This window comes from Strix uralensis, chromosome 9, assembly GCF_047716275.1.
Source record: "Strix uralensis isolate ZFMK-TIS-50842 chromosome 9, bStrUra1, whole genome shotgun sequence".
NCBI lineage: Eukaryota > Metazoa > Chordata > Aves > Strigiformes > Strigidae > Strix > Strix uralensis.
The window spans coordinates 5,292,623-5,319,965 of NC_133980.1; the positions used below are offsets into that span (position 1 = coordinate 5,292,623).

Below are 27,343 nucleotides of genomic sequence, written 5' to 3' on the forward strand. Positions count from 1 at the left end.
CAATTAAATATCTGATAGAAGTGACAAACAGATTACTCTTTTTTTGTAAATGAGAGGCAAAGAGGCAAATCTATTTTTCCAGGTTTACACAAGTCATAGAACTAAAAATGAAAAACTGGATAAACCATCCTCTGACACTTGATGGGGTTTTAAGTGCTGTGTTTCTCACTACTTCTCTAATCTAGATAGAAACACGAAGCACACATGAATTCAGAAAGAGGCTACAGAAAATCATCAAGAAAATGTAACTTATCAGGAGGGATAAGACGTATGAATGACCTGTTAGTGAGAGCACAAACAATGCCTTTCTGTCTCGCATCACACAGAGCACAATGACAAATATACATTTTAATATGGGCACCCAGATATAGGTTGCATATACCCTTCAGCTTAGAGATCTCCTGTTCTTTTTCCTGCTGCAGTTGTAAGTATCGCTCCTTGTGATCACTGAACGTTCTGCTAAACTCTTCTCCTTGTTTTCGGTGATCTTCCTCAAGGTCTGCATGCTGTTTCTTTAGTTCTTCATGTTGACTCTGCAAATACCAAATTGGACACTGGAACAGTTCTGTATCTGCATATCTGGCTAATATTGTCTTTGGCAATTTGTTAAATAAGTCCAGATGAATAGGAAGCATTCATAACAAGCAGTTTATTATTCAAAGCATGCATATTGCAGCTCCTTTCAAACACAAAATGATCTCTGTGATGAGCAGGCTCCTGTTCTAGGGCTACGTCACCTCACCCTGCACTTGCACTGTCCCGTTGGGAGCTGCTGTATGTGTCTAAGAAATTCCTTACATGCCAAGCTATGTAAAGTCTGATAAGTTGGCATTCCATACAAGCAATTGCGTTTGATAAGATTAAATTACCCACTGGAAAGCCTGACTAGGAAAAACTGCAGTAAATCATCTTTTAGCAGTACTGTTGCAAGAGGAAGGCACCGTCAATGTACTGACGTTCTGGAGCGAATTACCAGAAGCCAGTGAGGCCACATCTCCCTGGCACAGCAGAATACCAGTATCCTGTGAAACTGATGGTATCCCAGCTACCTACCTTCAACATCTGGTGTTGTACACTCAGTGCACTGTATCGGCTATTTGAGTCTTGCTGTAAAACGAAAGCGCTAGTGTTAAACACAACAATACTGTCATTCCTCTAACCTCTGTACATGCAGTTATTCAGGAGTCCAAGCCCAGGGACATAATTCCCCAGGAGACAAATTAATCTCTCAACCTGCTTTGGGACACAGCAAGCGTATATACTTTGCACTTACTGCAGCAACAATGTGTTTTAACTTAGGTTACTCAGCTCACAAACTGCTCCCCAGTTTCAACATGAAGTAGCCATAAAATCCTAATCTACTCACTTTATAAAGAGTTCTCTACAGGTCTCTGGGTCCTTTGCCAGATACAGCTTTCCTTCTAGCACTCGGTATATAAAACAAAGTTTCTTGATGTTTTTATACCTTCCAGTTCAAAGACCATGTGTTACAAAGTTGTCACTGCCCTTTTCCCTGTGGACTAAGCTACAAAAAGGTTTCTAATGCCTTATTATTCCCCCCTCCCCTTAAAAATGGCAACATTACGTTTGAACTACCATAATATACACAGGCGGGTATTTTCTAAATTAATTTTCTGGAAAGCTATGAGGATCTCCTGTTACAGCTCAAATAATTAGGAACTGCAATGCACTTACACATGCAGAGTAGAAATTGAATAAACGAGCACTCTTTCAATTAGTATTTTGAGAGACCTCTTTGAACAGTTATAATTGCAAAGCATTTCCTTTTTGTTGCAACTCAAATAGCATCAACTATTAAAAACTTGTACTATGAATGATGACTTACCCTTCCTTTATTTAGTGTTTCCTGTGCTTCTAGTTTATAAACAAGAAAATCTACAACATAAAAGGGAAAATACCGATGAAGAAAACAGGAGGATTGGAATCTGTACTTAAATAACATAACTGTGTACTTAAATAACATAACTGTTGCATACATAAATTCTCTTAAGAGCCAAATACTTAGGAAGTTGTAATTTTCCAAAAGATCTTCAAAAAACTACAGAAAATTTAACAAAATGCTCAAATTTGACAAAACATTTTCATTAAAAAGTTTCATATCTTAGTGTGAGATATAGGGGGTACAGGCTGAAGACTACAGGTGGTTAATTAAATCTCAGTAGAGGCCCAGTAGCATCATTCAAAAGGAAAAGGACATTTGTAAGTTGCATATTCTTGTATTAGGATAAAAAAAAAAAATATATACTTTAAGAAGCATGAAAGTCTAGACTAAGTTTAAATAAAACAAAAATTTCCCCTTTTGTTCCTTGATCCCCTATTTCCCCTTTTGTTCCTTGATCCCCTTTTCAGGATTTAAAAATGCCAACTCACCTTTGCATAGCAATAAGACAGCTCTACACTAGATGGCACCAGAAAGCTATCAAGAGCTGCATGATAAAAATAGTTTCTTACACTTTCTTAATCTTTGCTAAAGTAGTTTTAATCCAGCGGCTGAGTCCTCAGTTTTAGGAGGAATACAGGCTTTACTCTGAATATTGTAGTTAATTTAAAACAATAAAAACCTTGGAGGAAACTCAGAGTATTGCATTCTGCTGAAGTTTCATGGAGGGCAGGTGTGCAAGAAATACAACGTGTGCCAACATTTCCCCCTGACACGCACCTAGAACTTAACTTTTAATCAGAAAAAAGTATGTAAGCATGTGTTTACCCTTAAGCATGTGTACAAGTACTGATTCAGAGTCTAATTTCACATTGGCAGAACGCAGGAAAATATCCCAAGTTTTTGGTACATGTTAAATTTTCAGCACACTGGAACAGAATTTATACATGCCCATAATCCACATATGTATTAGGTTTATGTACATCAATATACACATATTCACTGTGTATAATATGCCATGTTGCAGTGATCTGTAAATGGTACTAAAAAGGTGATTACTTTTAAAAAAGATTAGATTAAAAAAAAATAAATAAAAAAGTAAATTAAAAAGATGTACCAAAAATACCACCACAGATCTGCCAAGGTGGTCCTGCTAATGCGTTATATATTGGTAACTCATTTATAATTGAACAAGATACATCTGAAGTTACTTTCTAAAACAATCAAGTTATTTTAAATGTCAAAGGGAAAAGAATATTATTACCTTCTTTCGCTTTCTTATGTTCAAGCCTTTCCTTTTGTAATGACTTTTCTAATCTTGACCTGTGCTCATATACAACTGAAAAGAGAAATTTTGTACACAATTCATTTTAAAAGTAATATTACAAAAAACACCATCCACCCCCAGCACACCTAGAGAGCACTGGCACAAAACGTACCAGAAAAATGCAAGTGGAATGAGGTCATAGGATAAAGGACTGTTTGTATCATTTGGGACAGTAACTTTTTTTCTTTTTTCTATGCTTTATTGATCCTGAATTCTGGGCTATTTCCATTGCATAAGCATAGAATGGGATAACCGTTTAAGTGCTTATGGAGACAGTGAGCTATGGTGGATCTACGTGAATGCTACCAAATCCTCTTTCCCTATTAGGTGTGCGGGTACACGTTTCCCCATGCTTTCATTCTCTCCTGCCTTGTTTGTAAAGAGACAAGGAAGTAAAGCAGGACAACCTCCCTGCCAGAGTAAATCCTTGCAGCAAACACACTGTCACAAGGAGGGAAGAGAGATGCACAAGAGCAGGACAGCTTAAAAAGGGGCAGCACTGCACTGTAAGACATGGAGAACCTGAGATCCATTCCTAAATTCTTCCAAAAACTTGGACAACTCAGTCTTCTGTGACCTTCTTTTTTGTAAAGCCTGGATAACAGTATCCTTTACACCACAGCACTGCTGAAGACCCCCAGCTCGCACAATTAAATACTTAGGTATAATGTCCTACACTTCTACATAAGCATGTGCTGACAGCGAGTATACATACAGTAAAGCAGCCTGTACTTGCAATAGCCATATAATCTGAGGAGGATTTGGGGGGTTTTGAGGGGTTTTTCACCCCCCAGTTACACAGATAAGGCAGGAAGGACAAAAGAAATCATCTGAAGGGCTAGGAGAGTGGAAGTATAAAGCTAAACCAGATGCTTCTCTGTAAGGCTAGGGCAGGGAGTGCTCGTCAGGAATCAAGTGTTCAGTTTGAGAGAAAAACTTAAGTCTTCACCGATTTTTAAATCCACTTATGCATTTCCGTTAATTGAGTCAAAATACCCACACGGTAGTCTAGAGATGAATGAAGTGTTTTGCATACAGCGTTTGCATACAGCAACAAGCTGAGGTTTTAGGGGCACCACTCATAGTACAACCTGCAACATCCTCAGCAGACCAGGTAACGGTAGTCATACAGTGTGTCACTGTCCCCTCCAGCGGGGTCACTGACTACAAAAAATGCACGTGGGTTTTTGGAAAGATGCTCTGATATCTTTGCCAAATTCTACAAGTCCTTTGAGCTGACAATGCTACCAGAAGAGGTGGTTCTGCTGCTTGTTCTTGTACTGTCCCTCCCTTCGCTCTCGCTGCCGCGGGTGATGGGACAGCAGGACCTAGCAGTGGGGGACAGGGCATGTAACAGTTTCTCTGGTGGCAGTGCTGGCTTGTACAGTTTTTAAGAGAGCAGCAGCAATGACTGGCAGTGACCTGGAATGCTGGGTGGCATGGCATGGGACGGGACAGACTGCTCCAGGTTTGATCACAGAAGGCAGAGACAATCTTATTTTTAGATTTTTTTAATAGTATGACAACTACTCTTGATCATATCAATGGTCCAACAGACCAACCGTGCCATCTCTCAGGCCCTGACAAGAGTAGACACCCAATACAGAATACACAGAGTGAGCTTACAGTGTTTCCTTGGCACTGTCTCCCAGCATTTTATGACTCTCAAAGACTGTCCGAGGCAACCACAGGTCCTTTGAGTACACCACTCCAAAATGGATTTTACTTTCAAAGAGTTTGTCTAATTGTTGTATCCATGTGTATTTAGGATATCCAATATCCTCTGGCACAGAGTCCCACCACTTAGCTGCCAGTAAAGCAGCATTTCATTCAGCTTGTGTTTTGAACATCTAGTTTCCAATGCAATGGGGCACATCAGGACCTATTTACCCTTTCCTCACCACTCACTAGACTGAAGGATCATTATCTGAAATAGCCTACCAAGTTTGCAGCAAAGCTATTAATTAAAACTCCTGCAAATGTACAATTATATTTGTTCAAGCTCAGTTTAACACAAGGGTCTTTCACCGTCCAAGATCGTATTTGCACTCTTTTAAAGAGTTATTAATTTGTGTTAATGGGATGTGTGATATTTCCTTCAAAACTAGGAAACTCATTTTCTGAGAAATAAACCATTGGTGAACATAAGTCTTCAACAGGAAGCATCAAATAAAGATTTATATCTTGGCAGCCACAGAAAACTCTTCTTGCACCTTAAAATACGTTCTTAATTCCACCAAGGTGCATTCTGCAGGCTCTTTAGCTACTGGCTTATCTACAAGTGTGTACATTTTGGCTTAGAAGCTGGATTGCTAATCAATCCTTGTCATCTATCTCTACTTTGCTATTTATCTTCTAAAGTCAAGGGCATCAGTCAAGATGAACTAATGTACCAACATCCTCTGCAACAAAACAAGCATGTAATGAATATTCACAAAGTCACCAGCAAGTAAACTTTCAGGGGAGGAAAAAAAAAAAAAAAAAGGCAGCACTACAGTAATGGTTTTATCTAGGCACTGAAGACTGCAAATGCTGAATTACATTGCAAAAGGAACCGTGGTTGTAGCATAGCAACTCAGGAGAGAAATTAAAATCCATAATGGGTTTCCCCTCCCATACAATCAGGGGTGGAAATAGGCTTTTTGGCAAACAGACTAAACCACAAACGGATTCAGAGGTAACATTTTTCCATTCTGCTTTTGTCTGCAAGCGTACCTTCCTCAGCCTCTCCTAGTGTTTTAACAAGTCGGGGGGAAACCCTGCACAACAAGCCCCTAGTAAGGACAGGAAGAAAGGAGAAAGATAATGGAATGGTTTGGGTTTTAGGGACCACTGTGCTCTGTACCTTTCACAGCTAATTGCATCTCTGCTGAGCTTTGGCTTTCCTGTCTTCACCCTGCACTTTCAAGCAACATGTCTACACCCCTCCCAGGTGCATCCTCACTGCTACCTTCTGTGTGCTAACCTTTGCAATACTGGAGCAAAGTCAGCAAGGTCTTAAAATAGCCATTCAAATGGCCAAAAATGGCTAAGAAAAACTTCCTCCTACACCTCTCCTCGTCTAGTTCATTTACTGGTTGGTTCAGCAATGTTTTTCTCTGATAAAAGTTCCTAATGTGCAACGTAACAAAGATTTTGATTAATTATTAAGAAAGCATAGCTTCTATATTTTCTCACTTGCTCTTTTGGGGAGTAGGTTGCAGGTCAGATTTTGTAAGTATGTATATAGGAGTTTATCTCCTATAAATGTAAGTTATTCCCACCAGTTGGGAACTTCCTAGGCAAGCAGAGTCCAAACTACAAGGCTCTTGTTACTACAGCAGGAGATTTCTCCCTCTTCACTACCAGCCTGGATATAAGATGTCTGAGCAAGAATCTCAAAGAAATAAATACATTGAAAAACATCTTTTCTATTATAGGTTTTCCAGCTGGGGGGTGGAACCTGTATAAGGAATCTGACAAATTCCTACTGGTGTGATGCACTGACAGGGCACTTCACAAATAATTTTTTCCTAGGGTAAGTTCTTAATTTTGTATTGATCTTTCCACAAATAACTGAACTTTGTTGCTCTGTCACATTTATTAGAATGGTACAAAAAAGGGGAAAAACATTGTCATCGAATGGCTAATATGCACTATTTAAAGCTGGAATAACTGAAGGTATCAGTTTAATTCTTTAAGTTATCTACATAACATAACCTACATGAATGAACAAAGATCAATATAAACTCACAGAGAGGTGATCCAGCCTCATAGAACAGAGCCCAGAAACAGAATTGGTAACATCACAGCTGGTTAAAACACCTTTTGACTTCAACAAGGAAATATTTAACAGTTCTTGAATTGAGCCCAATTAAATCAAATCCTTGATTTAAGTTTTTCTCATACAGAAAAGAAAGTGGAGAAGAAGGGGGGGTGTGCAGTGCTCTATAGGTTCTCAGAAGATTACACCACTGTGACCATTGCTGAACGTTAATTGCAACACAGGAGTCAAGCAATGTGATGAAAGCAAGCTTATTTAACAGTCATGGTTATTTCTCTTATCTTTGCTTTGCACCCCTAAGCAGTAAAACTATTATTAAGGCAAATAAGCCATTATTGTATATTTAAAAGAAAATATTTCCAATTTTACATTACCAGCAATTTTGCAACTGTGTTACTTTGGTATTTTGGTCTATCAGAAGCACAATTCCAGAGTCAAAAATACCCCAGCTCCCACCATCTTACATACTGGAAAATTAAGATTACACTGGGATTTAAATATACACAATGCAAGAAATTTCATTCATTTCAGTGTTATTGTTTCTTATGCAATTCTGCAATCTTCCTCTGAGCTTACAGTGATACCTTTCGTTTAAAACCAGCAGATTTCAGTAGTCTTGGTAACATTCAATATTATTTTCTCTCAGACTGTGGCAGAGTTGAACTGAACCAGCAGTGTGTGGTGAGCCACACTGACACTTTTCTAGTAACACTATGAAGGTCTGTAGAACACAGACTTGTTAGAAAAATTGTTAAATTTCCAATTCTTGTCACTGCAAATAGAACCATTTAAAATGTGAACCCATGCAAATAGCTTTTCTGCTGAGAGTAAAGCATTTCCATGAGCCAAGGAAGAATCCCTTTAGTACAGCATGTAGGACAGATTTTCTAGTCTAATGACAATAATTAAAATTTTGATCTCGGAAGATATTTCTTGACTCGTCTGATGCTAACGTTTTATGCTGGAGAACACATTAGTCATACAGCAAGACCTGCTCTCCAAGCTTCCAGCTCTGTATTTGATTAAGTCAGTAAATCTGGCTTCAAACAAGGAGATCCACTATTTCACTACTGATAATCTTATCAGAAAGAGATTATCAAACTGTGGGTAGCTCCTGAACAAGTATCAGGATTCCCCACCAGTTACTACCCATACAGGTCACAGTATGCACTCCATTTATTTCAAAGACTCTAAACTGAGAGTTTAGCAATAAATGGATATTCCAGCAACATTGCAAACATCTAAGGAACAGTGGAAGTATTCCCACAATAAAGACTAAGAAAACTGTGTTTTAAGTATGGTGCAAGAAAGCAGCATTACAGAAACCATGTATTTACTATACATTGAACAAAACATTGAAGGCATTTCATGTATTACGCCCTTGAAGTTTTCTGTTTTGAATTTATACAAAAAGGATGCAAATAGAAGCCCAGATAATGTGAAACTGATTTTGTGTGAAAAGTGAGCATTGTTCTGTCTTAATTACGGAACAATTTGCATACAGGCAGAGATGGACTGCTCTCATTTTGCTCACTGGAAACCACAACCAGCACTGCATGCAGTATGACAATTTACTTTAAAAGAAACTCCTACACTTTTCAATTTACTCACAAGAAGAATGATCAAGTAATAGCTTTGTCAAATTACAGCCAGTCACTGCAAAAGAGCAGAATTCCTCCTAGCAAACTAAACCACGCATCGGCAGTTGTGCTTAAAAATAACCACTGCTTTGACTTAATTCTGTAGTAATTTACATTGCTCAGTTATTAATAATTTTAAGAAATTTGTATTTATTATCTGGATCTTCATATTCAGAGGTTTTGTAGCTTCTGTCATAGACCTACCACTGATTTCAACTGCACGATGAGAAAACATAACATCTACTGCTTTCAAAGATCCTGCACCAAAAATAACCTATCAATTAAAGTAAACCTGTGCCTCTGATTTAGTCAGTACTCCAGCAAGAAACTAGAACTGGAGAATGGGACTTGAGCAATTTATGGAGTTTTGGGTGTGACTAGCTTGAGCGCAGGCAGATAGCTGTACGCCAGCGATGTCCTGCACCGTGCTCCCGACGCAGAGTGGTTCTACACAAACGATACACCACTGCTACTAAAACAGCTCCACACAGAGCTGTGGATGGAGACTGACCAAGTGCCTGTGCTTAGGTCAAAGTTTAGCGGTAAGTCAGATAAGATCTACCCAAAGATAGCAGAGAACTGACTACATGCATTTTTATATAACATTTTCCATCTTGGAACATGGATTTTCTTCTGGGTAAGTTGGAATAGATCTGAAAACCCAAATAATAGTTTGGGAATTACCTGTATCCTGGTAGCTGACGTGACACTGAGCGCTGGGAATCCATTCAAGCTCACAGGTGACTCCTTAACTAGAGCTGTGAGACTCCTGCTTTTGGTTCTACAAACTCCAACTCAGTCCCTGGTGTCTTGCCCAGGACAAGAATTATCACTGATGCTCTCTACGAAACTTGCCTTCTATCAAGGGGTTTTCCCAGACTAACATTGCAGAGCTTGATAACAGATTAGACAAGGTATCAGAACTCATCATGACAGAACTTCAAGAAGACTCTGGAATGTGTGGAGAGATCAGATAAGCATGTAGGAAAATTCATATGCTTATCAAACCGTCAGCTTTGCATCCGCAAAAAAGAAAGGAGGAAATCTGAAGCACAATGTGAAGAAGTGTTGCAGATCTTTAAATTTTTGCTTTGACTGCAGTTCTGGAAATGGGGGAATGCTGGGGAATGTCACACTAATGCAGTTCACCCCAGAAACACATGCTTATATTTATAGGAAATAGTTGTGGCCTCTATTCAATTATAAGGATGACATGAAAATTTATTTCTAAACTGGAGTGAACATCTACATTTAATAGAATCCTTTTACTCCACCCTGCCTCATGTACTCCCTTTCTTAGAAAGTCAATAACACCTCTAGGAAACAACAGATTTAAAAACAAATTGCAATATATGTTGGGATATAGGGAGGTATTTATCATATTGAAGAAGTAAACTGTAATAGCTGCTGCTAAAAAGAAAAGTTTGAGAAGGGATATTAAATGCAATTAAATATTTAATCCCTAACAGTTGGGCTTCAGACATGACTTTTATTAGGAAACAGATCACATTTTCCACCCCAGAAAAGATTTCCTGCGCGCTCCACAAAAGATTTCTTCCAACCTTTGGTGCCACCCACGGTTATGACATGCTGGGTTAGATTAGCATCTCACCTTGCATATGCTGTTTTCTATACACTTCTCTAGGCTACAGATATTTTTTCCTGAAGCAATAAATGCAAATAGTTCAAACAAAACCTGTGGAGTGATTTTAGACTTAAATTCTTAAAGTTAGCATAAAAATTCTAAAAAAATTCCATTCCTTTTGCTTTATATGATTTTCTTCTCTCCATTATTCTGCCATTTTTGTCATGACACACCAGATCATTTTGAAGAAAACACACAATCAGAGGAGCTGCAGAGACAACAGTTTCTTTCTCACATCATCTCTGAATGTCTGGGTCTGCTCAACTCTCAGCTCCAGGAAACAAAGGCCTGTTCCTTCTCTCAAAAATTCTTTTAGACTTTTTTTTCAATTTTATGCAGAAGTCTAGTGATTCTATCTACATGGTATTAGGTTCTATATAAATATATATGTATATTCATAAACTAGTGCAAAATCGACACTGAAGAAAAACAACGCAATCTATATATATGCACGTGTGTTGTTCCAATGGTCTCTCCTAACTGAAGCTTACATTTGGATTTTTATTGTAATGGAATATAGCAAAAACTGATGTAATAGCTATGGTTATCACCCTACAAACCTGCTAAACTGCTTCCTTAAACTAGTTCTTGAGAGTTCCAACACAGGGGACTTGGAGTCAGCTCCAGTGGTACGTTTCAAAAAACTGCACACAGAAATCAATAGCTTGAGTTAGTGGTTCATAATCTTTTTTTTTTTTTCTTTTGGTAACAGAAGATCACTGTCAAACCTCAAAATATGCATCTGAGTATGACAGATTAACTGAGACACTGACAACGGCATTGTTCAGGGTGGTGGCACGGATAGGAATAGACTGTGTACTCTGCCCTCCAGGAGCACAAGCAGGTCACATTTCTCTCAACATCTCTGCAATTAAGCCCTAGAAATGACTGCCAAACTCGGGGATCTGAGTCACCTCAGGAAAATAAGATACTAGGCTAATTTCAGATACCTGGGGGGTGGGGGGTGGAAATGTAGAGGAAGAGGTGGAGTAATTGCAGTTTCTTTTATTCTTATTTAATGATACATAGTAGAAAAATCTCAGGAAATTTGGGTTACGCTAGATCACCAGAAGATCAGAATTACATCCAGCTCAGAAGACCTTCCTTTAAACAAGGAACAACTGCATCCACACAGGCTGAATTCCTTAAGTGCTTGCCTCGGGCTCCAACATGACTAGAAATTCGTGCCCCTGAATCCTAAAATTCCTAAGAAAAAAAATAACCTGACAAAAGATTCTGCCTTGATTAGTTGTTCTGTATAGTTCATTTTTTTTCAGTAATCTGAATTATTTAGCTTTCATTACCATTAAACCTCAAAACAGCACCTGACTTTCAGCAGGAGACATTTAATTATTTTTTCTATGCAAGGATCCTATTCCAAAATGAGCGAAGTGAACTATATTAGCCACAAATTGCTGGCAATATCCTCACCACTACACAAGAGATGCTATAATGTCAGAGTGGGTGGAAACCTTACTCATAAGGTCGCCCCACCCAGATACACAGGCTGACAGCCTGTATCCTGCCCAGCAAAACAATCAGCCCAGTGAGACAATGTGTTTGGAACATCATATTTAAGACCTAAGAATTCAATCAGTGTTGCTCATGTAAAAAGTAAGGAAGTAATTCCACTCTGTGGTTTAAGCTTTGGTTTTAACAGTAAAGCAACCATGCCTAACTTTCAAGATATTAACTTTAAAGTTTTGTCAGTACAATTGCAAAGTTACAATGACCCCAAGACTCTTCCCACACGATGTGCTTAGCACAGCCTGCCGCCACTTAAGCTACACTGTTGTCTACAGGATTTCTGGCTCAGTTTGCAGCTACAATTGTCAGATCATGAGCGTGGCTGTTTCATCCTCTGCTTCTCCACTGGTCTCCCTCCAACAAAGCTGATGATTTTTTAGGCGATGCAGAAGCTTCTGCCAAACCCTTGCCTGCTAGGAATATGTGACAGAAGATGACTGTTGAAGTCAGAATGCAAACTCACCAAAACTTCCACCCATCTTGCCTCCTGCCTGCCCTCTCAGCTCTGAAATGTTCATAAACCCAGACAGACCACTCGCCTTAAAAAGGTTTAAATCATCATCAGTAACAAGCAGTTTCAGGATATTGGCTCTATCTTGTATCAGTCTGTTAGCTACCAGGCCCAGTATTAAACTGGGGAGCAGGAACAACAAAACCCAGGGAACAAAACCACCCTATTACCTCATGCTGCTTAATATTCCTTCAGACTACATGCTCTGTGCTCTTCGGCCCAGATTCCAACTCACGTGCAGATGTAACATTGCAGCACTGGTAGAAATTTATCCCAGAAGTATTATGTCCACAAGGAAAGTAATTTAAAGGCATTCAGGCACGGATTGCAGGAATGAAAAAAATGCATCAATACAGGCATTTGCTCAATTTATCTTTCCAGTCAAAGAATTCAGCTGCTGGGACTCTTACTCATTATGGACCTAGAAGGAACAAACCATCTACCTGAGTTAACTGAACCAAAGCTCCAGCACCTTTTCTGTACTTGGATCATGAAGAAATCTGGGTAATTCCAGATAGCCCAAAACCTTCAGGTTGAGCTGCAAAACAGGCGTATATCTATCTAAATATACTTTTTATATATACATATATGTACATACAAATGCACATATGAATATAAATTTACACCATATAGATCTTTCATATTCAAATATTGCACAAATGATTTCAAATGTTTAATGTGTTTTAAGTATATAGGCCATTAAATACCCAGTGAATGGAAGTACAAAAGACAGATTCTTCAATGAGGTTACAAACCAAAGCATACCACTTCAGGAAGCCAGGCAGCAGAAGTAGGGCTGCTGGGTTTGCCTTTTCGTGCAGTACTGTACTCGGTGTTGAAGCACACCCGCATGCCAATAGTGCATAGAGAACTAACCTCTGCTAGTGCTACCACAAATCTTTCAGATCTCAGATAGCAACAAAACGCAGTCAAAATAAGCACTGTAGTGTTACATGCAATCTGAAACTAATAGGAATGACAGGAATTCAGGCTGCCGTTATTACGGAGAACAACCAAACCATATAGCAGCTGCCTAGATGTAGCTCTGTTTGTATGATGCATGTGAAAAATAAGCCATCAACAGTACTGCTAGTTCTTCCTAGCTCTGACAACTTAAGGTAGAAATTTAGAGTACTATAAAAGAGGGGTGAGCTAGTGAAGTACATCCACATTGGTATGCACTTCACTAAGGGCAGCTCTGGCACCTATGTAGTTAGCATGTGGACTGACATAATAAATATTAATCTCAAAAGTTACACAGAACTGTGATCTAGTATTGTGATGCATTATGCAAGTCTCTATACGTAGAGCTGCTGTAGATCTGATCAACTTCTAGCAGGTCACCTCCAAGGAGGGGCCTCAGTTTAGGAGAAATAGCACAACAGGCACAGAGGAATTCTACGTTTGCTTGCCAGGAAATCCACACCTTGCCTACAGTAGGGCAAACTCTGAACTCTCAAGTTCAGAGTCCCTGCTGGGTTGGCTCCCAAGAAAGATTACAGTATGGTCTCAGACTGCACGGAGATTGCCTGAAGCCATCAGGTATGTTAAGAGTCCAAGAGGAGGAAAATTAAGGTATAAAAGGCACTAAATGTAGGCTGTTATTAGGGTTAGGGATTAAAACAGATTAAACAGATTTAAATAGCACACAAGGGGTTACTTAATACCCAGAGGATAAGAAGACAGAAGCTGTAAGGGGTAAAAAGACATTTGTAGATACGTTCCATCTTGAAGCAGTCAAAGATACAATCAGGTTCATCTACAGCTGTCAATGCGTTTCTGTTCTAGCAACTGAAGTCTGTTCCTATATGGCCAATAATTTAAGACTTTGCCTGTTATAAAGATGTGTCCAACTAAGAGTGCCAACTTTTGTTTTTATCATTTTAAGAAATACTAAATAAGATTATCTTCACATTTTGAACATATAATGCTCAGAAAATGAGATTTAAAAATAATCAGCTTACTGGGAAGTTCAGCTTCTCTATGAAAGACCTACAGATAACTACAACTTTAGGTTTTCTTAGCAGCTAAGAAATTTTGTCTCCCTTTGTGGGTTACAAAAGCAGCCCTACTTTCTCCATGCCCATCAGAACTTTGTTAAAGAGCTAAAAATGCAAAGTTTGACATTCTTTTTTGTGAGAAGTTGAGCCTTCAAATACAAAATTTTCTATGTGAGCTGCCGAAGGGGGTGAGTTTAAGATCCCAGCCTCTCCAAACCAGTTATTCTTACTGTGTTCCCCAAGTCTGCCATCCCTCCAATCGCATCCTGGTCTTATTTCAAGAGGCACAAATACTTCTCATCTGATAGCTGAAGCTGCGAACACCAGAAAAAGCAGAACTCCCTACAAAACAGTCATATGCAGCCCTCTTCAAATGAGGTGCATGGGTTAACTGTTTTGAGACCTCTTCCTGAACCATTTTTCAGTGATCTGTACATTCTCCCTTGGTGGATGTGAGTGCTGTTTTCCCACATATACTGAAGATTTAGTTTTCTTCACATGCTGCGTTTGAGCAAATCAAGGCAATGAAAAAGATAAAAATCTAAGATGACTGGCTTTTCAAGCAAAATGAGAAAGCACTGTGCATTCAGGCACAAAGAACTGGCAAGTACCAAAAGGAAAGTTCTTATTACCTACATAGATGAAATACCTAAAAAAACATGCAGAGATAGAAAAATAGTAGAGTGGGAAGTAGGAGGTGAAGGGAGGCTGCACTCTGAGCTACATCTGATGATCCTTCTTAAGATTTTGGGCAGACCAAAGGCATTCAGGTCCAAAACTGCAACCTTATGCATAAACTCAGGAGTTCCCTACAATCCTTAAGCATTGCACAAACTGACTCAAGTTTCACCCAGAAGCCCTAACAGCGTTCCTCTGTGTACAACCAGGAAAGTAACTGTCATTATAGGCACCAGCAGTCACAACAAAACCCAACCAGAATTCAGTATTTCACTGTCATCCAAGCATTTCAATGCAGTCAGCCTTCTAGGAGCACAGCCAGCCCAGTACAATACAGCCTCAGGATCCACAAAAGGACAACTTCAAGAAGTTACCTTTTTTTTTTTCTTTTTTTTTTAAGAAAATTTAACACAATAAAGCCTACTGATAAATGGTTGTTCAGGAAGTAGAAGTCCAAAGTTTGGTTCTCTCCTCAGCTTGTAACGAGCTTTAAACTCTTATTTAATCCCCCAGAAGAGAACTATAAACACTAAAAAAATCAGCCACTGTTGACACAGCACCCTCTTTTCCTACTGGCCATGCCACGTCAGTGACCTTGCCCTTTAACTGGTTCCTGCTTAAAAGATTTCAGAGTGCTCCCATCATACTTCAGGCCCCAAAGTTAACCCTAGACCAGTATCTATAAACTGATTACACTGCATGGGAAAGATAAGTTGCACTGCTGTAGTAGTGATACATTTTATTGTTCTCATAAAAGAATAATCTCTCATGTTGTTAAGGACAGCAAAGAAATGTAGTCTAGATATTCTTAGAGGGTTTTTTTTGTTTGGCAACAGAAATATTGATTTAAAATCAAGAGTTCAAAGTACAGTCAGATACTGCACCTGCAAACACAGGATTTTCTGTCATCATTTCATGTTGTTTCAAAGTCTCTGTTTAAAGAAAATTCCTTCCTGCTGTTCCATATCAAAGAGTTAAATAGGAAAGGTTCAGAAATGGTTCTGGTGTTGAACATCACCAGTTAGCACAGTGATTGCTTATCTCCAGGTGAGTTGGGCATAGGCACAGGTTCTCCATTCTCTATGTTCTCCGCACTAACAAACTCCTACTGCAAAAATCCAAGTGATTTTACAGGGCAGGCCGTTTCAGAAAGAGTCATTAAATGTACAGGGAAAGACAGGGAAGATAAGTTTATTTCTAGCTCACTAGGCCCAAATCCTCCGAAGTCCTCAGACATATAGCTTCCATTTACTTTAGTGAGAGATTAGGCATCTAAGGCTTGCTGCTGCATTTAGTACGTCTGTGGGCTCTCAGCCTCACCCTCTTTTAGGTATATTAGCTATTGCCATAATACAGGAAAATTTAAACAACCAATTTTATTGTTACATTTTATTTTTCCTTGTATTCTGTGACTTAACTGCTAGTAATTATCTTTTTTAAACAAGGTTTACTGTTACCATACTAGGCATAGATAAGATCTCCTGCTTAATAGGTTTGATACATTGGCATGGGTCCCAGAACCACGTGAATTTATTGCACTGATAATCAAATGCATTCATGCTTTCAGCTTCTGGTCCATATTTTTCATTTCTCATTGATACACCAAAACAAGCAAGAGAATACTTATATAAAATGCAATGTTTTCACTGCATTTATCAACTACTAGTTGCCTGCGGCTTCCATGAACTTAGGTGGATAGATGATGGCTACTGAAAATAATGTTTCAGACATAGAAGGTTTAAACTAACAGTCGAGACCCAATATATCTGATCAAGAGAATCTCTCCCTCTGTGTTAGGATAAAGTTTGTCACATGCTCCTCTTTGGTATAGCCAGAGCAACAGAAAAAGCTAAACTTGTTGAAGTTTAGCTTGAGAACAAGATGTTCCTGTGTCCTCTTCAAATATTGTTGGCAAATACACAGACTAGCAAAAGCAGCCCTTTAGCCATCTGCCCCATACCCATCTCCCAGACAAACATTTATACCTTTTTTGTGACTAAAATGAAAGCTTCTGTCAAATTTTTCCACAGCATTACTTGGAAATGGCCCGAAATTGAAATACTAGGCAACAATAGGCTCAGATCATAGCTAAACATATTCAAGTAACAAATCACTACGAGAATCTAACAGCATAAGCCCAATTCTGCACTCTGCATAAAAACTACATGCCTCTAGGTGTGCTTTTATGTACGCTTCCATGGTGAAACGTCTGGTTGAAGATCACCCTGAAGTTAAGTAACGTTACACTGCTAGAGCAGACCACTCTTACTCTTGTTTTGTACAGTTTTGAGAAATACAACTCTAAGGAATTTTGAAAGTTGGCTCTGGGCTTTGTATATGCCAACCTGATAACCTTGCACTCGAGAATCAGAGAGGCGCTGAGGTCTTGCACTTTCTAGAGAATTGATGGTTCACATGTGTATCTGCTGCTTTGCATCTGATTTCTGGACAATGTAGATGTCAGACATTGGCATCTTTTCATCAAGTACAGGGTGCCCACATTTGGTGCATCCTTAAACCTAGATACACAAGGATCTGTTACGTGGCAGCTTTAAGCCAAGAAATTCAAAGTTATTCCAAAAGTAATACAACAGTCTTATCCAAATAACGTATTTGAACTTCACTTTCAAACTACCCTTTAAAAACATGCTGTATCAGAATACTCTTCTCCTCCTTCCTGGAGCTATTTAAGGTTTATGCTGCCCAGGAACTGCAGCCTTGCATTTTTGCAGCTGAACGTTCTCTCAGCAGCATAAAATTAATACCGCTAAGAACACAGAAGCACGCAAAACTGCCAGAACTGGATGCGGTCTGTCCTGCTAGCGGAGCGGCAGGCAGTATGCCTGCCTTTTCCATTTATACCAGGAATTACAAAGTGATGTGCAGTCCTTTGGGAATAAGAGTCACTCTGTAAAATGTGTGAGAGCGAGGGGGAATGAGAGCTCTCTTGGAGCCCGTGACAAAAACTCACAGCGACTTCAGCGAGGGTAGGATCCTACCCACGGACAGATATCAAACCCTGCAGGCTGGAGGGAGAAGGGTTAGAAGCGTGGAAGGAGCAAAACTTTGTGAGGCTGGACAGCTGGCACCCAGACTTCCCCAGAGGAGGAGGAGGAGGAGAAGGAGGAGGAGGAGGGCATTCTGCAAGCCTTAGGGAAGGGCGGCAGAAGCTCCTGCCGAGGTAAGTACCTTGTAACTGAGCTGAGAGGGACTCTTGATGCTGCTGGTACTTGAGCGCCGTGGCCTCAGCCTTCCTCAGCTGGCCCTGCAGCTCGTAGTAGAGCATCGCCCCGTAGAGGAAGCCGAACACCACAGTCAAGAGCAGGAGGGTCTGGAAAATCCGCTTCTGTTTTCGGGAGCACATCCCGTTGCCCATGTCCCCGGCGGGGTCCCGAGGGCCCCCGCCCCTCACGGCTCAGCAGCGGGCAGCTGGAGGCGGCGGACGACGAGGCGGCGACATCGGAGGCCCCGGGCCCGCGTCGGGAGGAGGAAGAGGAGGAGGAGGAAGGAGGGACGGAGGGAGGGACGGGCCGGCCCGGCCGACCGCCTCAGCCCCTGGGCACCGCCGCGACGCCCCGGGCGGCTTCCCCCTGCCTGCGGGCCCTGCGCGTCGGAGCGGAGCCGGCGGGACTCTGCGGGGCGCGGGGCGGGCGGCCCAGCCGCATGCTGCGGCCGCGACGCCGCTGCCCGGCCCTGAGGGGGCGGCCCCGGCTGCCCGTCCCGGTTCCCCGCGGCAGGGGCGGGCAGCGGCGTCAGCGACCGCGGCCTGCGGGAGGAGGGGGGGGGGCGGCTCCCCGCTCCCCTCAGGCGGCGCCTTCGGCCCGGACCCGCCCGCCCAGAGGCGCCGCCGCCACCACCGGAGAGGAACAAAGGCAACTCCCCTGGCCCCGCACTTACGTGTCAGCCCCGCTCCACCGCGGCTCCCCGCCGCGGGATCCCCGAAGGAAGTCCCGCTCCGGGCGCGGCCTCATTGGGCCCAACCGCGGGTCTCTCCCCTCCCTTCGGGGCGGCAGCGCCGGAGCGCATTGGGTGCCCGCCGCGTCCGTCCGCCCCGCCGGGCGCCTCGCTTCCCGCCGCCCGCCCCTCTCCTCACGCCCGGCCCAGACCGGCCCGACCCGGGGCTGGGGGGAGACGCGGGGCGGCCTCCCGGGGCCTGCGCGCCCGCCCGGCCCCCCGTGAGGCGGCGAGCAAGGGGGTGACACTGCGTGGGACGAGGCGCTGGCGGGTGCGGAACGGGCCGGGGGGTGACACGGCGCTTGGGGGGCACCGGCCCCCGCGGCCACACCGGGGCCTGCGGACGGCTGAGGGCTCCCGTACGGAGAAGGCGAAATCCCAAAGAGCCTGTTTTTATAACCAACCCCCTGATTTATTGACACTCGGCATCAGATTATTTTATCTTTTTCACAGGGCGTTGACCGTACCCCTGAGGTACCGCGCGTCTCGGCCTCCGCTCTTTGCCTTTTCCTTCAAGAGCCGCGCTCAGGCCGCTGGTGAATCTTCGCTCAGGCTCAGGCTGTGTCTGTGCCAGGGCACTGCTCCCAAATGCCGCCGCCGTGCCTGAAACTGTTTGTCCTTAATCGGCGGCATTTCAGAACTGGCATAACTAGACTTCTCACTATTAGTGGATTTTATTAGAGGAAAGAAAAACAACCAAGAACCAAGCTAAACTAGAAGTAATAATAAGCAAAAAAAAAAAAAAAAAAAAAAAAAATCAAAGACATACTCCAAAGTTATTTTTTTCTAAATATATCTAACTCGGTGATCTGTGGTTTTCACAGGCATTATTCTGGCTGCAAAAGAAAAACTACATCAAAGAGGCTTAAAAATTTGTTATTCAAACATTCTACGTATAGCAGTAATTAATAGCAGTCAGTACCACGAGCTGGTATGACTTCTACCTAAACGTATTTCAAATTTATATTTGTTGTCTTTTAATTTAACGGAATGCCTTGCTCTCCGTTTGAGGACTGAAGTGTTCAATGTTATGAGTTAGACACCCAGGAAGAAATTGTAATTGCTTTGAAACAGTGATACTTTAAAAAAAAAAAAAAAAAAATCATATTCTTTTCCCTTGCCTTTAAGAAGCTTCCTGAAATTCTTGAAGTTACATTTAAAACCTTCTGTTGAAAGCCACCAGTGTTTCAAATTGACTCATCTTCAGGCAGGTTTATAGTATCCATTTCTTTCACAAAGTAGTTCCAGTAGGTTTCTTAGTATCACCCAAACTCCAGCTTCCTTTCCTCTCCCAGGCTCTTTCAGAGATGTCCTGAGCATTTTTACATTACCAGGCTCCTCAGGCTGAGCTCAGTAAAGTAGAATGAGACAATTCTTTATTTCTAGACCGAGACCTTGAAATCACTGAAGAGGATTTATACTTCAGTATCGCAGAGATTCAAATTATTTTATTTCTTGTGTTTCCACTTCTTGCTTACATTACCTTTCATAAAAGCAGATTGTGCCTTTAGTTTTGATCCCTTTGCACTGGAGAACAATTGGCTAACCAGCAACTTCATCTGGATACTGCAGTCACTTTGGGTTACATAGACACCATAAATTTAAGAGGACACTGAAGTGACATCGTTATTTAATACCTATTCCAAATACATTTAATTGATTATGTTGTAAATATACTTAATCTCCTTGTAGAAATTGGACATATCATTAACAAATGCTGAGAAAAAAGCAAATTAGTAACTCCTTTGCTTAATCAAATATTACTTATATTCAGTAATAGCTAGCGATATATCTCCTCTTCAGCTCATGTAAATTGTGATTCTTCATGAGCAAACCAATTAGAGTTAAAATGAGGAATTTATTGGGAGCAAGGGACTATTATGTGAAGCTATTAGGCAAATTTGAATTGGAGGTCCCAAAATAGAAAGGTTTGGACCTAAAAGAGACTGTAATGTATTAAAAAGCATTAAATTAGTTGCTAGGAGAGGAATGTTACTTTGACTAATCACTGAATAAGTTACTGATCTAATCAGAAAAGATGGAGGATAAGTGCTTTCTGAGCCATGTTGTACCATGGGAAGCATGCTTGGAGGCTGCAACGGGGAATTCATGGGCAGGCATTAATACACACCTATTTATCATCTTTAGCTTAATTTCCTAAGCAAATGAGGCTTGTGCAATCAAACTGGCTGTCAGTTTGTGCCTTGTAAGTACAAGCAGTTGGCCAACACGTTGGCCGATTTCAGACAAATTTAACTAGGTCGTAGAAATGTTGAGCAAAATGAAGTTCCTATAAGTTCTGAGAAATTAGAGGAGCAATATATAAAGTATAACACTGTAAGTTCTCTGACGGAAGGAAAGGCTCAGATGTGCTCAGACTCAAGTGGATGACAGGGAACCTGTTCAGGGGAGAGTTGTTAGAAATACCCCATTTCTTTGGGACATGGGTTCTCATGATCAACCACAAGATGTGGGAAGCCAGTTCTCAGTAAGTTTGGACATTGCAGAACTACATGGGGTTTTTGTTTCCTTTGTTTGTTTTCTTCCTCTTAATGTAATTCTCTTGTATGTTCTTTAATTTTTTCACTGTCAGTTTTATTAAGCCTGATTCTGTGATTATTTTGTAGCTAGGGATACCAGATTCTAATAAAAATGATCATTGAACAGCTTTGAGATTTTCCAGAATGATCCAATGAACACAGTAGTTAAATAGATCAGGTAGCAGGTCTTTTTATTTATTTTTAAAATCCTACCAATCAATGGATCAGGGATCCAATGTACAGTGAAGGTTGTCCCGTACAAGTCACAGCCCATTCATTTGGTTGCCAGAAGTTAAGGAATGTACTGGCAAGGCGTACGTTATTACCTCTCCAGCTACAAAGTACATTCCAACTGCAGATGTGTAGGCAAGAATGACCTTTTTGTCCAGTGACTGAAGCTTACTAATGCGTACAAAGATTGTTTTAACACTCAGTGTCATTTATTAGTGGTCAGGAACTGAAGGAATGAAAAGGTTGGACTTGAAGAGGTGAATGCTCCTGGGAAAATCGAGTTTATCCTTGCCTGAGGTCATAGTTTGTGACATTAGGGGAAGTCAGGCTTTTTATAGCTGACCTATCAGCTGCCCGTGACTGAGTGTCCAGCCTAAGTAATCAGTTGAACTCTGTTTGCCGGTGTCCTAATTTGAGGTGAGGACAAGGAGGACTGTGTTTTAATATAGAAAGTGCTATGCTGCTTAATATTCTGGAAAAAAAAAAAATCAAACATACAGTATCTCAAACCAGACACTCAAAGTTAACACAGCTTTGACATTTGTTTTCTGGTGCCTCAGTTCTGACTGTAGAACAGTAGATGATGACTGACTTCTACCTCATGGATGCATATAAAGATACATTTTTCTAAATCACTCAGCATTCGTGGTAGGAATGGGGATAAAACACTGGTAAGAAGATTCTGCGTAGGTACATAGAGTAATTAAAACAGCATTTCATACTGAGGTGAGAAAATGTGTTTACTGGTGGAGATGAGTAAGGAGGCTACACTCTGAATACCTTGTTTCTGGTGCTTCCTGACTTAAACGTCTTGTCATTTTAGTGGCTCCAAACCATTATCCTTTGTAAATAATTAATGCAGGTAAGTAGATGTATTAAAATGTACAGTTGTTTTAATAGGAGTAGGAAGTAATGGAGTTGTGGATGCCACAGATCTACAAATTCGCTCTAGGTGTGACACACAGAGGACACACTTGGAACTGTCACACATTACGACATGGCCATACAGTCACCACAGACCAACTTCAAGGGGCAGCACTCCAGTGTATCCTGTGTTGGAGCTATTAGTTGTCTGTCAAGGCAGAAGAGCTTCTAAGAAACACTGGAATTTGATCAGCCTTTTGCTGCATTTCCCCCAAAAACTCCTCATACCGTTATATGCTCCATTGTTCTTAACAAGACAGCTACCATAAAAACTGATAGTAAACAGTTAAAACAACTGTTGGGATCCCAAATGATTTAAATACCATATTAAATCATGAACTGACTTTAAACAATGATCAGGTGATCCACCTTATAAGAAACCTGCAACTGGAAACCCCTGTGTTCCTGAGGGCTGGCGTTTTACAAAAAAGAAAAATAATGTTTGAGTGCTAATGATAATACGAATATTCTTACAATAAGGGGCTGGATATTTGAGCCTTTAGGCATTTATCTAAGAGCATGTTATTTGCATAGAACACAAGTGCTCCAAGACAGGGATCTGTGTGTATTTTGCTTCTGTGTGCTCTGTTTACAGATCAATCTGAACCACTGGGCGAAATGCAAACAACAACAACGCTCAGTCTGCCCCGCAGGTGGGGGTGTTTGAGAGTACGAGCCATAAAAGACCCCAGGGGCTGTGCCTGCACTGAGGTGGGAACAGGAGAAAAATCTAACTGCTGGGGGAAGTACCATGCAAATATAAAAACAGTTTGGACACAGGAGCCTGGTGGTTTTTCCACAGTAGAGTGTTGGGGAATCCTGTGTCCCAGCTGAAACATTCTGCGAGGGAAGTGGGCTTCCCCATTTTACTGTTTCAAAAGATAGCAGTTGCATTCCATGTTTTGTGAGTTAGAGGAAAATGTTGAACTTGGGAATGCTGACTGCAGACGTTGTTTTTTCTGATACATAGAATAATCCCCAGTGATAACATTTTCCTGGTGCATTTCCCATTGGGCTGTCCAGACTGGAGGCCATGGCAGATGGAGGAGTAAATAGGTCAGTGAATTTTGAATTGTTCCATCCCCTGTTTTTTCCAGTCTTGTCGGACTTGTCTATTTTTTTCACAGTCTTTTGGTTTTACAGCAGCTGAATAAAAGCCAGGATCTGATATCCTACAGCTGTAAAACTGTCTGGCCTTCCAGGACAGAGAAATCTCATCTTTGTAATTGTTTCCATTATCACTGCACTGTAAGATAAGGTAGTGACTGATGAACTAATATAAATTTCATTGATGTTTATATCTGTGATATCTTTGTGATTTTTTTTAAGGATCTGAAATGGAGACTTTAAAGCAGAGTTTGGAAAGAACTCTGTAGAGTTAATTTGAGGAGAGAAAACAAGCACTCAGGAATTAATGTATAAAATCTGAAGAAATGTAGATAAAGAACTTTAAATGAGATTAAAATGAACTCAGGACTTTAACAGCCATATTCACATTCATTCTCATCTTCACGGGACTGCCGTCTCCGTTAGTGATATTATCATGGCCTGCCAGACTCAGAAATAGAAACTGTTTTTTCCAGTCAGTTACAGGGTTATCCCTGGATTGTAGTTTTATTTTAATTTATTTACTTCTAGCTTTTGTGCTGCTCTTATACACCAGGAAAATGTGTACAGCCTGCTCTCACAAAGCATGACTATCTCTCCTAATTTTTAGTGTTGGAAGTGCTTTACTGTTATATTACAAAATAAAATTAGTTCCAGTGCAGAAATTTTACAGATTTATTTGGGAACATAAAAGAGTATAGAGGAGTGGAGAAAATGGCTGAATTTGAGAAAGACCTGTCAGAAAAATCTTAAGCTCTTCTCCTGAAAGATTTGTAACATTTTGTGTTTCGAGTGTCACCGCTGAAGTTGGTAGCAGTGGTTGCACTTAAACACATACGTACTTGTTTGCAGTGTCTAGGCCTCAATTTGTAAAAGGCTATCTAGGAGCTCACTGAGCTCTTGCTAAAGAAATTAAGTCCTTAATTTAGGTGAAAACCCTATGCATTTGTTGTGTTTCAGAAAATTCTGCAATTTCCCCAATTTTTTTTCCCCTATTCTTTAGGACTTCATTGTGTGGGCATTTTTTTAGTTGTTTTTTTTTGGTTAGTGTTTACTTTTTGCGCATTTGTCTTACTGGTAGTGCAAATGCCTTGAAGAATTTGAGTGGGATTCTTCTTTACCGTGTGAGCTGCTGTGGGATTAACATCGTCCTGGTGTTCAGATGGTTCAGCGCACATGACTGGACACCTTAACAGACGAGATCATCCCGGTCCTCAGGTTTGCAAATCTTTTCTCCATTTCACTCACACGAGTACAGCTCTTCACTGCGTTTGAAATCATACACTTTTGTGCACTATAAATATTTTATGTCTGAGATATCCAAAATTACTTCAGTCCTATTGGTGAGGAATTACTCTTGACTGTTTCCTGTGGAGAGAATTATTATTTTTTTTTGTTTGCTACCAAAACCTCATTGAGCCACATTTTGCCTGATTCAGGTTCTGTTTGAGTTCCCTTCAAGGGGTTTTGTGTAGGACTCTCTCCCCCTCCTCTCTTATCAGGAGATAAATGCCTGCTGGCAGCTCTCAGTCACTGCCACATCAGTTTTCCTCACAGCTTTCCCTGTTTGTCCAGCTCGGCAGTCTGTCTGGGATAATGGGTATTCTTGCAGAGGTTTATTATGCGTGCACACGTAAGTGAGGATGACAAAGTAAAGAACCACTAAGGACTTGTTGTATGAAGATGGTCCTGAAAGAAGTAATTAATGGTTATAGCAGTAAGGTTCTTGAACTAGCTGTAAAAATGACATGGGAAATTGATCTTTTTGTCTGTGAAAAAGCATAGCTTGTCTTTTGGCTTGGATCTGTGCAGGACTGTAAGGACAGGAAAAAAGATCCCAGGAGCTGTTTGTTTTTGCAGTTATTAAAACCGATGACCTCAGTGTTTGGAAATGCTGCAAAAAGGGAGAGAAGACCTGGAGCAAAGCAAGGGAAATTCATGTGCAGGGTGGAGAGAAGAATGTCAGATAGTCGGTGCCACCTAGTGGGAGCTCTCCAGAAGATTAAGTAGAACCAGTTTGCTGCTTTACACCCTAAAGAAATCTCGTAGAGGTCAGGCTGTGAAATAAAGAAATCATTGATGAGGGTGTGGGTGCTCAGCAGCACCAATAAGCAAGGCAGGGAGTGTGTGGGATAAAGGCAACAGCTGGTGGACCATGTGTGGGTGAAAAAAGTAGTTAATTAAATCTCTGATACAGCTCCATTACAAGGGGACTCATGTCTTTTAGAGTGAGCTAACAAAAAAACCCCAAACAACACTGCTCAGTCAGTGTAGAGGAGCTCTTTGCCTGTGATGTGACACAAACTAACTGGAGTATTGCCCTGAAAGGTTAGGGAGAGACATGAGACAGTGTGCATATGCATGATTTATTAATCATACCTGAATGGTAAGTGCTTTGAGGCAATGGAGCTCATAAAGTTTTACAAGCATTTACACAACACATTTACACTGTGAATAAAGAAGCACTATGGCTGCTATTAAGAACCTCTGTATGGAATTACTGCATAATAAATAATGAGCTTTGAGAGCAAAACCTACTCATCTATGTTATCAGACATTCTTGTGTTCTGGCCGTGATGATAACAGCCTCTGAGAGGCGTGAAGTCCAGCTCAGTGCATGACTTTTTTGTTTGATTTTTTTTTTTTTAATTTAGTTTCCTTAGGAAATGAGGCTGCAGTCAGCCAAGGGTGTTGTGTTTGCGTGCTGTTCCCTTTAAAACCTTGCAACTCATTGTCTGATTCAAGCAGACTTATCAGAGGGCAGCAATCTCGGATATTGCATTCCTGAAAGTTTCATGCAAATAGGTGGCTGGGTAGAGGAGAGCGAGCCATGAGGGAAAGGTTGAAATGTGGTATCAACTAGCATTTAATAACATGGAAAAATGCTTTATAAATACTGGAAGAACAGGAAAAGCTACCATTACTTTTCATAGTAAACTATAAAACAGAAGATTTTCAAAGATAAGCTTCTTATGGTACTATTTGTTTAGACAAAAGTAACAGAAAAGTGATAGTAAAACAGGAATGTGAACAGGATTAGGGTATTAAGCAGCATCGGTGGTTTTACTCCTGATTACGCTTTCTGAAGTGGAATCACATTGCTGGAGTACAGTCATCATCATACCCCAGCGCGCTGCCTGGTACCATGGCACCATTTAATGCTGCAGAAGTTCTTAGATGGAATATATTTATATCCTGGCAGAAACCCAAAGACAGTGTTTGTCTTACCGAGATTTCTCTTGCTGTTTCATAGTAGAATATCCTAGTATACTATTAACATATTCTTGCTGCTTTCCACTCATTCTATTTTAAACATAAGATAACCTTGTCCCCAGGTGGGGGTTCAGAACTACAATATGCGACTGCCAGCAGACTGAGGAGCTGGTGGTCCCTCAGGAAGGTGCCCTGTGATTTGAAAGAGGGTGGCAATTCACACAGTCCTAGGAAGAGCAAATAGGAATGGACTGAGCTCTGTGCTGCCCCAGGAGCCCTTTGCCTCTCTCAACTCCAGGCTCAGAGGGGATCTCCCCTCCTCCCCACCTCTTCAGCTCTTGTTCTGAAAAGAGGAGGTTATGATTCGTGGGGCAGTTGGCCTT

At 41.0% G+C, this 27,343-nt stretch overlaps 1 protein-coding gene and 1 long non-coding RNA gene across 4 annotated transcripts in view; one reads left to right on the forward strand and one right to left on the reverse strand.

Annotated features, from left to right (window-relative positions):
- The window catches only part of GOLIM4 (golgi integral membrane protein 4), a 34,713-nt gene extending 15,884 nt beyond the window's left edge, over nucleotides 1-18,829 (reverse strand). Inside the window, exons 1-5 of one of the 3 annotated variants that reach the window (XM_074878462.1) lie at nucleotides 18,181-18,829; nucleotides 3,165-3,239; nucleotides 1,847-1,896; nucleotides 1,054-1,107; nucleotides 383-533 (exon numbers count right to left, since the gene is read on the reverse strand). In XM_074878462.1, the coding sequence (XP_074734563.1) occupies nucleotides 383-533; nucleotides 1,054-1,107; nucleotides 1,847-1,896; nucleotides 3,165-3,239; nucleotides 18,181-18,367 (517 nt within the window). In that variant the 5' untranslated portion in view covers nucleotides 18,368-18,829. The remainder of the gene's footprint in view (nucleotides 1-382; nucleotides 534-1,053; nucleotides 1,108-1,846; nucleotides 1,897-3,164; nucleotides 3,240-18,180) is intronic. The other 2 variants (XM_074878465.1, XM_074878463.1) reach the window with 2 other exon arrangements.
- Nucleotides 18,830-19,105: 276 nt separating this feature from the next.
- Nucleotides 19,106-21,610, forward strand: LOC141947217 (uncharacterized). The gene is made up of 2 exons (XR_012630055.1): nucleotides 19,106-19,216; nucleotides 19,399-21,610. It is a non-coding gene; the product is annotated as an uncharacterized LOC141947217 (long non-coding RNA).
- The last annotated feature ends 5,733 nt before the right edge of the window (nucleotides 21,611-27,343 follow it).